At 39.4% G+C, this 14,344-nt stretch overlaps 1 protein-coding gene across 1 annotated transcript; it reads left to right on the top strand.

Moving 5' to 3' along the window:
• The first annotated feature begins 2,786 nt into the window (after positions 1 to 2,786).
• Positions 2,787 to 12,500, top strand: LOC113658417 (serine/arginine-rich splicing factor 11-like). Its single transcript, XM_047821167.1, has 12 exons — positions 2,787 to 3,098; positions 4,439 to 4,572; positions 7,265 to 7,374; positions 7,993 to 8,061; positions 8,176 to 8,225; positions 8,326 to 8,447; positions 8,534 to 8,621; positions 9,170 to 9,289; positions 10,410 to 10,499; positions 10,853 to 10,930; positions 11,106 to 11,286; positions 11,781 to 12,500. Exons 1-12 carry the CDS (start codon positions 2,977 to 2,979, stop codon positions 11,967 to 11,969), a joined length of 1,353 nt encoding a protein of 450 aa, XP_047677123.1. The 5' UTR covers positions 2,787 to 2,976; the 3' UTR covers positions 11,970 to 12,500.
• The last annotated feature ends 1,844 nt before the right edge of the window (positions 12,501 to 14,344 follow it).

Genomic DNA, 14,344 nt, shown 5'->3' with positions numbered 1-14,344 from the left:
AATATACTGGAATTTTCCAGTAAGTGTAAAGATTAGAGTTAGCAAGAGAATTAAATCATTTTGGAATTAGAGTTAGCAAGAGAATTAAATCATTCATGGATGATGAAACCAAATGATCAATTCTGTCCTGACAATCCAAAAATCTCAAAAAGATTTCGGATTTATATATTTAATATTTAATTATTAATTATTTAATTTTACAGTATATAATTTCTTTATGTTAATGGAGTTATAAACAGTTGCCTGAAGAAAGACTTTTGTATTACCTCCAAATGTTTACCTTCTGAACTGTAAAGCTGGTCTGTGCCTTGCCTGTGACAAAGAAAGTGTACTGAACTTTTGTATAAATCTAGCAGAAAAAAAAATGTATGTTATTACTGTGGTCAACTCCTCAGATACCCAATCGATATGTGGATAAGTCAAGCTGCCACACTTTTACCTCAGTAGCTGATACATTCTGCCCATTTTTGGTCTATAAAATGACCCTCTTATTTACTTTGATATGCCCTGCTGTATTATTTTTTATTTTATTATTTTTTATTATTATTATTATTATTATTATTTCCTATTATTATATTGTTTTTCCACTTTGTATGTCTATGTATGAACACATATATCCAAAGATTATAAGGTGATGTACCACTGTGTTGTGTTGTTAAATTAAAAAAAAAGAAGGAAAAAAACACAGTTGCCCAAAAACAATAATTCTTATGAAATTTTCCAATTTTAAATCCTTATATAGCTCATGATTCTCCATATCAGACTATCGAGATTATTTCAAGAGAATTCAATTTAACCTACGACAAAAAATCTGACCGGAATACAAAGACGTGTGTGAGGCTGACATTAAAATAGAGGACGTTCAGAGAAGAGCTATTTCTAAAGTATCCTCAACAAAATGGACTAACATCTGAATTTTATAAAAAAAAATTTAAGGAAGACCTGAGGGAATTATTGTTTCATGAAAATTTTCAAAATAATTCATTAACCTCAACTTTTAAACAAGGACTGATTCCTTTTTTTGTCCCATTTCCCCTTTTCTATTCATCTTGGAAGTAGAAATGCTCTCTATTTTGATTAACAAAGATAACAGCCTTGGCAAACGTAATGTTTTTGGAAGACAGATTATTATTAGTCAAATGCCACACGACACCAGTCTACTTTTAAAGGACAAACATCAAATTGATAGAGCTGTTCAATTAGTTCAGTTCTTCTCTCCAAAGCATCTGGCAATATCCATGGAAGTGATATAGATTATGTGAAGACTTCCGTAAAATATTTCGGAATAACCGTCACCGAAGACGATAATTATAATATACATGACAACTTTATAAATACATTTCTAAAAGCAAAAACTATTCTAAACAGCTGGACCCAAAGAGATATTTGGAAGAATCTTATTAACCAAGATGGAATTGCTCTATAGATTTGTATACCCATCCTCCTCACTATCCATCCCTCCTCATTTAATAAAGGAATATAATAACAAAAACTTTATCTGGAAAAATAAGTGTCGCTATATTAATAACAACTGATTTGATTCATAGCTACGAAGAAGGAGGATTGAACGTTATAGACAACATTAGAAATAATGAACCATACAAACCAATGGTGTAGATCATTTCTTCCAAATACAAGTAGCTTATGGTTTATAGTCTCGTCCTAGTTGGAGTTGTCCGAACTACCTCTTAATTGATCTGCATTTCATCAGCAAGACTTTTGTGTTGAAAATGAGCTTTTTCAGAACTTCAGTCCTCATAAAACTGGAATTGTGCACCATAATAAGTCCATATTTTATAAAAACTGACTCAAGTACAATATTGTTTGTTTACTGGATATGATGGACGGTAACGGGGATATTCTCAATTACAGTGATTTCTGTTTAAAACATGGATTTGGAATTCTATACGGTGATAAATCTAATAAATTCTCAAAGGGATTCTTTCACACTATTCTGTGACTTTCTCCTTTTCATCTCAGTGTTTAGATAACTGTTCTATTAGAGATTATAAATGTAACAACATGCACATTAGAAGGTGCTCCGTTGATAGACTCCGTCCAAATCGGATAAGATGTCTCAATATCTTTAAAAATTTTCATTCAAAGAGTTAAAGGAGATAAGAACGCATTATATTACCTTTCAAATATTTCCCAAAGTCAAAGACACTCGATTTTTTTGGTTTTGTTTTGTTTTTTGCGAGAACGGTATTGAAACCACTGAGCACATATATTTTTTTATTTTACAATGTAACTACCCAAAACTGTCTGAATTGTATAGCAACATTTCCTGCGTCAATGTCAATCTGCACCCAAAATGTAGATTTCTAAAAAAAAATTAAAAATTACAACAACAACGACAAAAAAAGAAATTAATTTTAGAAACAAACTAAAAATTCTTGCTTCATCTCTCTAAAGCATCTAAAGCTATCGCAGTAGCTAATTTTATAGAGATAAGTAATCTCTAGCCTTTTGTACCCCCTGTGATAATAATGTATAATTTACTTATTTAGCTAATTAATTATTTTTATTGTATTATTTATTTTTATTACCGTTCATTTGTGTTATGTTGTATCTTCTAAATTACGTTATTGTTCTTTTTTATGTCAGTCTAATTTAATATGGTTCACTTCATGCCTGATTTGTTTGTATACTTGTTTGAATAATAATAATAATAATAATAATAATAATAATAATAATAATAATAATAATAATAATAATAATAATAATAATAAAACAAAATAAAATGTTAAAGCGCGCGGCCATGCTGCAGATCCCGATGACGCATTTCCGGTTTGTGTAGCTGAGGGAAGCTTCCGTTGTTCTTAGAGACGGTTGATGGACGCGCTCCGGCCTGCACTGCGGAGCTCAGCGCTATTTTGAGATCAAATTTTCGTCCCAGACTTTCGTTCCTTTTCCGAAGCGGCGTTTAAGATAATCTACTATTCGGGATTGTGATTTGTTTTTCTTTCTTTGAAGATGAGTTCCGGGACGAACGTCGTGCAGGTGACTAACGTGTCCCCGAGCACCACCTCGGAGCAAATGCGCACTCTGTTCGGTTTCCTGGGAACCGTCGAAGAGCTCAAACTGTTTCCTCCAGAGTGAGTAGAAGAGACAAATACACGTTTATATCGAATATATGTAGCGTCTTCTTTTCAATTCCTGCTGATTTATGCGGTGAAAATGCTTTGTAGCGTCAGTAGGTACAGGGGACGAGGAGCAGGCCGCGCTTTTTAGTCTGGCTAGCTTAGCATAGGTTAGCTTAGCATAGGCTAGCTTAGCATAGGCTAGCTTAGCATAGGTTATCTTAGTCGTTTGACTAGCACGCTAACGGACTAGCATGTTATTTTTCTGTTTTATTTTTGTAAATAATACACAGAATATTAATTTCACAAGTAAAAAAAATGCACAATAAGGTGCAAATATCAAGCTTGATATTTGTTTATTAAATGAGTGTTTTAATTGACGGTCGTTTCGATACGTTTCTATTTGTTTGCGTAAAAACCGCAACGTTCGAGGCGACGATGGGTGAAATAGTGTGTAGGTAAAATGAAAGGAAAAAATGCGTGTATGTTTATAAGTAAGTAAAAGGGCGTTTTTCTTTTATTTTAAGCGGCTCAAAATGCTAATCGAATTAATTCAATGGATTGTTTTTTAAAGCAGTTTAATCAGGTATGGACATTTTTCGTTGATTTAAATAGCATAATGTTCTGCTTTAATTTAAAATAAAGTATTACATGATTTCAGCTCTTTGAACCAATTTGATGTATTTTAGCTTCCTAAAATTTTGGTACTGAACTAATCGCTAGTGGAAATAAGTGTGTGTGTGTGTGTGTGTGTGTGTGTGTGTGTGTGTGTGTGTTGCTATATGATGAATAGCTTCCCATTCAGGGTGTATTCAACACTTCGTGGCCCAGTGTAGACTCCGGATCTGCTGTAACTTCGACCATGATATAAAGAAACATTGATCTATCAAGTGCTAATAAATCAGCGTACAGGGTCAAAATCTAACTATCTAGCTTTATTTATTTGTTTTTTTTTTTTTGTTTTTTTTTTTTTGCTGTTGTTGTGATAAGAGAAGAGGGAAGTGACGTGACATACGGCTAAGTGTAGTGACCAGAATTGTTCTTTGCATTTAACCCATCCAAAGTGCACACACACAGTGTGAACACACACCCGGAGCAGTGGGCAGCCATTTATGCTGTGGCGCCCGGGGAGCAGTTGGGGGGGTTCGGTGCCTTGCTCAAGAGCATCTCAGTCATGGTATTGCTGGCCTGAGACTCGATCCCACAACCTTAGTGTTAGGAGTCAAACTCTCTAACCATTAGAGTGAATCAGCAATCAGTGTATCAGCAGGTCTGCACCAGGATCTTGAACTTAACCATTAGAGTTTCCTCACAAGTGTCTTTACGCTAACTTTTGACCTGTTTTTGTGTTGCAGTGACTCCACCATGCCGGTGACTTCGCGTGTGTGCTTCGTGAGGTTTAACGAGCAGGAGTCAGTCGGCGTTTCCCAGCACCTTACAAACACGGTCTTTGTGGACAGGGCTCTTATAGTTGTGCCCTACGCAGAAGGTTGGTATCTCCCACTATTCCGGCTCACGTCAGTCACGTGTTTCCTTTGGCAGACTGATGTACAGACACTAGGTTCTCTTTCACCAGTTGATTGTGAAATCCGCCCATAACATAACTGATGTCTCACCACTAATTTACACAATGATGAAAGTGCACGTTTCCTGCTCGCAGCCGAGAAACAGAAGCTTGCACACCGACTCATGCACTGCAAGAAAATGCCCTTATAGATCAACAATATCTACACTGATCATTTTTCTTAATGGTCCCTGGTGTGTATCGAGATTGAGTTAGGAGAGGGGAGAAAGTGGGCATGGCCACACATGCGATGTCTGTTCTGTACACATTGGACCTCTACAGCAACACGGTTTATTCTGGTTGAACTTAAACTCAACTGAACTTGAACGGGAACTCATTTAAACGCTCCACCTTGAAAATCTCCATTGGTCAACAGATTCTAGCTCTGCACTATTAACACTATCCTTTCTGAATTTGCATCAAGTTGCAGTTTGCAATGTTTAAAAGCATGTCTGTTCTGTAACGATATGACTTATTACTATATACCATTAAAGTAAAATAGACATTTCCCTGTCAAGGATCTTCTACATTTTTCCCCACAGAATATCCTGCATTTGATTTAGCTGTAACTTGTAATTAATCCCGTCAGTTCACCGTTAATAGCATATTCACCTTGCAAACACAGAAGAGCATATTTCAGTGTGCTCGGGCGCACCCCCCCCCCCCCTTTTTTTTTTTTAACGGTCACATTGTGTTACAGAGGGACAGGATGTATACACGTTTAAACACCCCATTCTGCGGACGTGCTTTCGTGGTATCTTTACTGCCCTAACACACAGATCACTATGTGTGTATATAAAGGGTTACTAAAGTTGCCAGTGTATCAGCAGGTCTACACCAGGATCTTGAACTTAAACTGACCAGGTACAAAAAAGGTACAAGGGGTCAAAACGGACAAACGCGCTCATGTTCATTATCCTGCTCATGTTTTTTCGTCCCCCTCCCCACCACCACCAGTTCATCATTTTAGACTGTCTCCTATTAAAAATGTTCTCTTGTTTGTTTGTGTGTGGTTTTTGTAGTGGAGAAGGCAAACGCAGAGCCCCCTCCCTGAAGGCTGAAAGTGGTCCTCTCCCTGCCAACAGGCGACTGTAGGCAATTACAATACGCCAGCCGCCACACCTTTTTGCCCTCCCCCTTTTCTCTTCTTGTTTCTTTCTCTTTCTCTCTCTCTCACTCTCTCTCCTAGGTATATTATAATATGTAAATTGTGCGTAGTTTGCCAACATCCACTATGCATAGCTCTCCGCATAAAACATTGTGGTTCTGTCAATTTCCTTTTTCTTTTTTTTAATCTAGTACTATTATTATTATAAAAAACACTCAGGTGACTCCATATGGCTTGATTCAGACATTGTACATATAAAATATTAAGCTGTTTGTTTGTTTTTTGTTTTTTTTTTCCTTTCATCTTTCATATCAAATATACACATTATGGTAGGATTGGGTTTCCCTCAGGAAAGAGATTAGCCTAAATAAATCGTTTTCACATTTAGCAAAGTGCTTTGTGATTTCACTAGGTGGACTCCACATAATGTAAAAATCGGGTGTGATTTTCTTTCCTCTCTTTAACAGTGGTCTCTTGTTTTTGTTGTTGTGTTTTACAGTTCTTTTTCCTGGCTCTGCCAGTCCTGTTTACCAGGCCGTGCCCGAAAATGAAAATCGAAAATACAGCCCTACAGTTTTGTCTCCTGCAGCAATCTTTTCAAATGTGCTTGTTTTTTTTATATTATTATTATCATTATTATAATTTTTGTTGTTGTGTTTTTTTTTATTTGCTTGTCTGTTTAAATGTGTTCTCCTGTCAAGATTATTATTTTCTTCTACAAGTTCATCCATGTATAATGAAAAACATTGTGACTTATTCCCCCTGCGCGCACACAAATATTTCAGGCTTTTGTTGGGACTGAAGTTTATTTAAAATATCTCTAAAGCATTTGCGTGTGTTATTGATGTAAGAGCACGTTAGCATTTGTGCTGTAGTCAGGCTAGCGTTCCAGTGAGATACCAGGTAAGGAAAGTCTCCAGCAAAAGCCCCCCACCCAAAAAAAAAAAGAAATCGTGACGTGCAATTGAATGTGTAGCCGTAACTCTTTATCTCTGTCAGTTATTCAGTCAAAAAAAATGACTTTGAAGCATTATTTACTGTTCATCGCCACAATCTCTGAAAGTGTTTTTGTGTTGTGTATCTCGATCTTTCTCTGTGTGCTTTTAGCGAAGCTGCCAACGTGAGTCGATTGTTCATAAAACGTCTATATGAAAAGTTGAAAGCACATCACCCGGAGAAGCCACTGTGCTCGCTCACGTTTGGTTCATGACTTAAATTACACGCGTCCAGGTGATAACATCTTGGCAGTAATAACTGCAGTAGTGTGTCTTTTTTCTTTTTCTTTTTTTTTTTTTAATGAAATTTTCCCATCTTAGTTGTAAGGGACAGCAATTAAAAAAAAATAAAATCAAAAGATACCTAAAAAGAGAAGAGACACAGGTGGTAATGCCATTTTGGAGGCGAGTATATTTATTTTCTGAATGCTCTGTATGTCTCTGTCTCTCCCCTTCTTGAGCTTGTCAGCCGTTTTTGTTTCGGGTTTTAATTCAAGCTTTCTTGATCTTGAAGGTGTGATCCCCGATGAGTCGAAAGCTTTGTCGCTGATGGCGCCTGCAAATGCCGTCGCCGGGCTTCTTCCAGGCGGAGGACTGCTGCCGACACCCAACCCTCTAGCATCGGTAACGTGCACTTTTTATTCGTACCCTATGTAACGTTAGCTGAAGTATAAGGCTCTAATATAATATTCGCTGTGACTTGCACGTGATCAAAGGTTTGTGCTCGTTTGACAACTGCGGTTGTTGATTTATTCCCACTTTGCTCCTGTAATAAGCTCCACTCTTGTGGGAAGGTTTTCCATTCGATGTTGGAGTGTGTTGCTGTGGGGATTCGTGTTCATTCAGCTGCATGAGCATTAGTGAGATCAGTCACTGATACATATCTAAACATTAGATAAGTCTGTAATAACTCCCTGGAAATCTGTTTCCCAGCTGGCTTTCTCAATCCTCAACCATGTAATTGTGTTTTATATATCTATCAAGTCCTTTAAATCTTCCAGTTTATTTGTATAAGTTAGGACAATATTTGCCATTTTAAGTCATTGTAATGTATTGACTTGAGTCCAGCATCACATGAGGACAACATTGAAGGCATTTACTGTTTTGGATTTGTTATTCCTCGCTCGTGCGTCTGTAAATATACACTAAGCCCTATGATGCCAGACTCGTGCACCGTCCTGTATATTTATAGGCACGGTTGTCATTTTTAAAACACCAAAGAGACCTCTGTTTTTGTTCTAGATGGGAGGCGGTGTTCTGGGCGCCCTCGGTGGTCCAGCCATGTTACCTGGAGCCGGCATGAACCCCCAGGTGAGTGCGGATCACTTCCCATTACTGTTCATTCATTTCATTTAGTCATGCTTTCCTTTTTGGTTGCATCATGACTGAGGTTTTGATGTTTTTATTTATTTATTTTTTTAATAGGCGCTCTCTGCCGATCAGATTCTGAAGCTGATGACCTCAGTGGATCCAAAGTAAGTCTGACTTAGTCGTTAGAGATCAGTCCACAAAGTAAACATGTAAACGTGTGACCTTTTATCTCCGTGCGAGTCTGACGTCAGTGCTTTTTTACAGGATGAACCCGATGGCGGCAGGCATGGGTCTAAAGGCAGACGCTTCCAACAAGGAAATCGAGGAAGCCATGAAGAGAGTCCGAGAGGCGCAGTCCCTCATCTCTGCTGCGATTGAGCCCAGTAGTGAGTCTATGAGCCCCAAGTACAAAGGTTTTTCCCCTGCGTTTGCTCAAGTGCAGAAATGGAAGTTATTCAAATTTGTTTTCTAGGTAAAAAAGACAGCAAGCGCAAGCATTCTCGCTCCAGATCCAGGTCTAGATCCAGACGCAGGAGATCCCGCTCTCGCTCCCGACACAGGTACACCTCAGATCTGGTGTTTGTGTAGGCCATGTAACACATCCAAGCATTTCTGTACTACATAATACATACAATATACTGTTTATACTCATAAGCTCTCAGCAATTAGCTATTCATAAACAAGCTGATATGGTTATATTTAAAGATTTTGTTTCTAAAAATGCTCAATTAAATAATTGTCTGATTTGATCATTTTAAAGATTGAGTACAAAGTCAGTTTGTAATTATTAGAGAATTTTCTCAGATACGGGTTAGTTCATCACAATATCAACTTTCCTCTGCTTTCTACGCATTATTTACTGTTTTGGGAACAAGTCATTGAAAACATTAAGGCTCTTATAATGGGGCAATGTTCCTAAATGTTGCATGTTTAGTTTGACGTGAGGAGACGCTGCTTCTACATACCTGAAGTGAAAATGTAAACGTTAAGCGAAACGATGAAATAATGTTCATCAAATCCAAACGTTAGCAGAAGAACAGAAGCAGTGTGTTTAGTCACGAGGTCGCTCGACGACCGGCTTTTTGACTTTGAGCCTTTAACTCCACAGGAGGTCCATCAGCAGGTCTCGGAAACGCTCCCGGTCCCGCAGCCGCAGACGCTCCCGAAGCCCCAGGAGGAGGAGATCCCGCTCCAGAGACCGTGGCCGCCGCTCCGCCAGCAGATCCAGGTTAGAGCACCATGCTACTAAACACAAACAGTGGTTTATACAAAGGCAAGATTGGCACATGACGGGAACTGATTTACTGAAGCGCTAGAAATAGTCACTGACACCATGACGTTTTTAATCTTCATAAAAGAGGCTTGTGTAAAAATGTAACACCGGCGCTGATCATGTTCAGGACGTACACACGTCTTCAGCCTTGTTCAAAAATCCAGACAGCTATATAGGAGGTAGTGAGTTGCTATCGGATTGTATTTATCATCATTCCAGATGTTTTAGTTATTAAATATTCCAGCACCTGGCAGAGGTCGAGTTAGTCATTGTTTATAGACAAGATGATGTTAGTCTTGTGAGACTATAAAGTAATGCTCTATATTAGAACGGCTCCTTTAGTCGATCTCACTTTCCTTAGTTTGTTTCTGTCGCCCATGTCGGCATTATTCTCTGCTCTCATCTGAGGAAATGACAAGCCAAATAAATAAATAACTGACTGATTCATCGAACTTGAGCTTTACCTCTCAGATCGATTAATCTTCTACTACAGCTTCTGTTTTCCAATTGGCGAAGCGTTGAGTATCCAGGGCAGAGTCGCTGCTTTGCTTCCTCCGACCCTTAAATACAGCAAGTAGCAGCAGTCCGAGCTTTTCCCTTCCCTTCCTTTCAACGTGAGGCGGCATCTTTATTTGGGAAGCATCAGACATGTGCGTCAATAATAAAAAGATCAGAAACTCCTGCCTTGATGCAGCATAAAAGATTTAATGTAAATATAAGGAGTGCTTTTATTTTCTTTAGTCTGGATGCAGGGCTGTTTTTATTTTGCTTGATTAGGCATTTTCAAGGACCGGATTTATTGTTGCTAGGTAACATGACAGGAAGGAAGCTTCGAGCGAACAATTTTGCACATTTCTTGTCAGGGAATTCTGTTAGAACATGAAAGAGCTGCATTTAATAACGTACTGTATTCGCACGGGCCTCTCGTCGCTCTGAAACACGTCTGACTCATACCAACGTAAGGATTTTAAAACTAAGCTGAAGCAGAGGGAACGCTTAAGATTTAGTTAAGTCAGTTATAAAGATCACAATGAAAAAGAGCCTCTATGAAAGTGATTCTCTCTCTCATTCCCAGGGATAGAAAGAAAGAGGAGAAAGACAAGAAACGCTCTAAAACACCTCCAAAGAGCTACAGCACCGCCAGGAGATCTAGAAGCACGAGCCGGTAAATAACCTCAACAATCACCTCATCTTTTCCATGCTCCAACTGGACTAGCTTCATGCTTAGCTTTAATAATCTACAGATCACAGACTCGCTCCAAACTCATCCACACACTGATTGTTTCACTGATCTGTTTTGTTTAATATTTGATTTTAAAACATTAGTCACTGTTGTTAAGATGTGAACGGGTGTGCAGAGATGTGTAGCTCATGTGTACATCATAACGCCTAAACCTCTACTCCATCTGGACCTCTGACATTTTCACATTTCTAGTATTTTCTCTTTTATTATAAGTAGCAGCGTTTATCGCCGCTGCCGTTTCACGTCCGTGTCTGTTCTGTTTTTATTCAACGTAGGAGACGAAAGAGGAGCGTTAGCCGATCTCCTCGAAGATCTCCCAAGAGAAGAGTATCCAGGACACCGTCACCAAGGCGGTGAGATTCATTCACACCATTATATCGTTTTCCTTTCCTTTTTTTGTTTGCCTGCCTCGTGTGAACGTGACCTGCAGTAACATTTCAAAATATTTGCCTCTCGCCCCATCATTGATATTCCTAATATTAACCTTTCCTCATGTAAACTGTACCTCATGGTTGCTTTCTCACACAGACACAAGAAGGAGAAGAAGAGAGACCGGGAACGAGAGAAGGACAGAGAGCGAGATCGCGACAGGAGATCTGACCACCGAGAGCGTGAACGCGACGAGTCCGAGCGCTCCTCTAACAAGAAGAAGAAGAGCAAAGATAAGGAGAGAGAGCGGACGTCCGATAGCGAGAAGCGAGACGTGAAGGTACGGTCACAACCCTCTCTCTGGTTACTGTACAAATCTGATGAAATGCAACGTTCAGAGACTGCTGTAAGCAACCATACCAATCCGTCCGATTGAACTAATGGGCCGAGTACCGAGGTTTCAATGATGGTCATAAATGATTGGATCAGATGAAATCACAGTTGTTCGGTCGGCAAGAATAAAAATATAACCAGAAATGAAGAGGTTTGTGTGGTTCTTGTGAATAGTGCGTAGGTTGTACAGATGCACCGTGTCTGATTTGTGTTTACCTAGACAGTCGATGTACAGCAGTATAAGCTCGTGGTGATGCCTGGGGTGAGCGTACTGAGCTGCTGTGATTAGCCTGAACTGTGTAGATCCAACAGTTTCCTTTAAGGAGGATGTTCTTGCTGATGCCTGACTATCTTGTTACTCTGTGCAAGTGTAGGTGTGCTGTAAGTGAGGAATAAGTGTTGTACTCGTGTAAACGTCAGTCGCTCCTTTAACCGTTGCAGGTGACTCGAGACTACGACGAGGAGGAACAGGGCTACGACAGCGAGAAGGAACGCGGGGCAAAGTATTCAGACGATTCTGGTTCCTCTCCCGCACGCTACGAAGGCGACAGCGCCAAGCACACGCCTAAACAGGCCAAGCAGAACGGAGACGACCACAACGAAGAACAGGACATGGACGTGAGCGACTGAGCCGCGAAGACACCCGATGAACTTTGAACGAACCGTATCATGATTTGATTTACCCTCGTGGTCGTCTCTCCTTCTTTAATAACCTCAGAGTTTAACGTTTAACTGTTTCTCTTCATCAGCCACGTGAGCGTTTAATGCGATTTGGGTTAAATAACACGAAGTAGCCTGTGTTTCCTTTCCTTCTGTTTTGCTCTTTAAAAGGGAAGGATCATTCATTTGTCGCCGTTTGTTTAAGTCTCTTCGTTGCTTCCCTTTTGGCTCAGCAATTGACAAATAGCTATTTTTTTGTTGTTGTTTTTCTTTCCTAATACCATGTCTACAAGACTGTTTAACGTCCACGGATCTCTTGGAGAAAGTTTTTGCCCCCTCCCCTTTTCCACTTATCATTTTGATACCGATTTTTGCCGTAAATGTCATTTTAACTAGAACATGTACATGATTAGTGCTTTATATTCCTAGACTTCATATTTAGTAGATGATCATCCCGGAGTTGGAAATTTTTATACTGTAAATAAACTCACTTGAGTCAAACATGTTTCAGACTTATTTTTTTCCCTTCAGCTGTCCATTTTATTCATGTCAAAGGGAACACGGTGTACAAATATTTTACTGTTTGTGTATGGTGTGAAATTTGAGCGTTAAATACCCGAAATTTTTAACTAGACAGATTCGAACTAACCAAGTTAGACCATTTAAATGTTTGTGGGAAGAAAACATGAACCTGAATGAAACCCGTGTGTTTGTGTGAGGAGAAATGTGTCCACGCAGACAAACACTCGAGCTCAGGATTGAACATAAAACTTGAAAACACATAATAGACTTCAACCTTTCCACCAAATGCCCAGTGTTTCCAGGAGAGGTTCCTCATCCATCCACCACAACCCTGATCAGTCACTGTAGATAAATAAATACATGAATACATTCCTGACCTCATAAGACAAGGGGAAACATCCCAAGTATTTGCATGGTGGATCGTCTCACAGACGAGGGCCCTCAGTCAACCTGAAGCTCCGTTTTCCCATTGAAGGAAGAAGCACCCCAGATCACGGTGGAGCCTCCTCTACTGTGCCGGGTATACAAACCTCTCCAGTGGGATCTCCTGGTCATGCCAGTATCTTTGGAAACCATCATGACCATCCAGGTTAAATTTTTTCTTGTCGGAGAATAAAACTTTCTTCCATCTGTTTTTTTTTCCAGTGTCCCATGTTTGGTGCTCTCTTGCAAATTCCAAACCGTTATGATTATCAGGCTGCAGTCAGCATCAGCAACGGCCTTCATTTGGGTCAAGGATCGGCCTTTGTCTTAACAACGCCAGTCGGATCCTCTGGCTCAGTGCAGTTGACATTTTTTTTGGGTTCACCACTTGATTATTTTGTCTCGTAACTCTTACTGCGTCCAACCTCGGCAGCGATGGCACGTCGCGAGAGCCGTTGCTTGTGCAGCTCAACAATCCACCCACGTTCGAAAACAGAAAGCCTTTTTGCTTTTTGCCATCAGGAGATCATGACAGTGTCTCCTACTGAATCACAATGATATTAAAGCCAGATTTTAACTTTTAAAGGCTATGGTCTTTGATCAGCTGATCACCAGCCTGTTTGAGCTAAATGCAGTTTTCAATACATTTTTTGTCTCTCTTGGCCTTTTGAAGAATAAATTACAACCTGGTTACGATCCTCCAGTGCGAAGTGTGAGTACATGTAATATTTTCCCTGGTCTTAAGATTTTATTCAGGAGTGTATATTGTGTATGTGATGCACCTTATCAGAAACTCTTTACTTTTAAACCATTGACGATTCTTCATGGAATGGATTCAACAAGATGTTACAAACATTTCTTTGAGATTCTGATTCATATTGAAAATCTATGATGAGGTAAAAGCTGCAGATTTTGAAGGAACCCTTTCATGTCGTGAAGCTCCTGCTCTACCACATCCCACAGGTGTCCTCCCGAGGCAGATTGTACCTGCTCCAGTTGTGTTCTGTGTCCATTTCCACACTCCATGTGGTGTTTAAGGACAACAACCTCCTCATCAATACACAATAATCAGACTGTATATGACTGTAGAAAGGACATTATTCATAACAACACACTGGTGTTTATAACAGTTTATAATCACACCCTTCGGTGTCACCCAAATGAGGATGAGGTTCACTTTTGAGTCTGGTTCCTCTCAAGGTTTCTTCCTCTTCCATCTAAGGGAGTTTTTCCTTACTACAGTCCAGACCAGACTGTTTTCCAGTCCAGTTTCAGATCATCTGTACTGACTCCATTCTCAGTTTGATGCTCCATACAGACAGACAAATAGATAAATAGACCGACAGATAGATATATAGATAAACAGATAAATAAACAGACAGACCAACAAACAGACAGAT

Source organism: Tachysurus fulvidraco, chromosome 1 (assembly GCF_022655615.1).
Source record: "Tachysurus fulvidraco isolate hzauxx_2018 chromosome 1, HZAU_PFXX_2.0, whole genome shotgun sequence".
Classification (NCBI taxonomy): Eukaryota; Metazoa; Chordata; class Actinopteri; order Siluriformes; family Bagridae; genus Tachysurus; species Tachysurus fulvidraco.
Note: the sequence above shows the minus strand (reverse complement) of the source record. Positions and strands in the feature narration are given on the sequence as shown.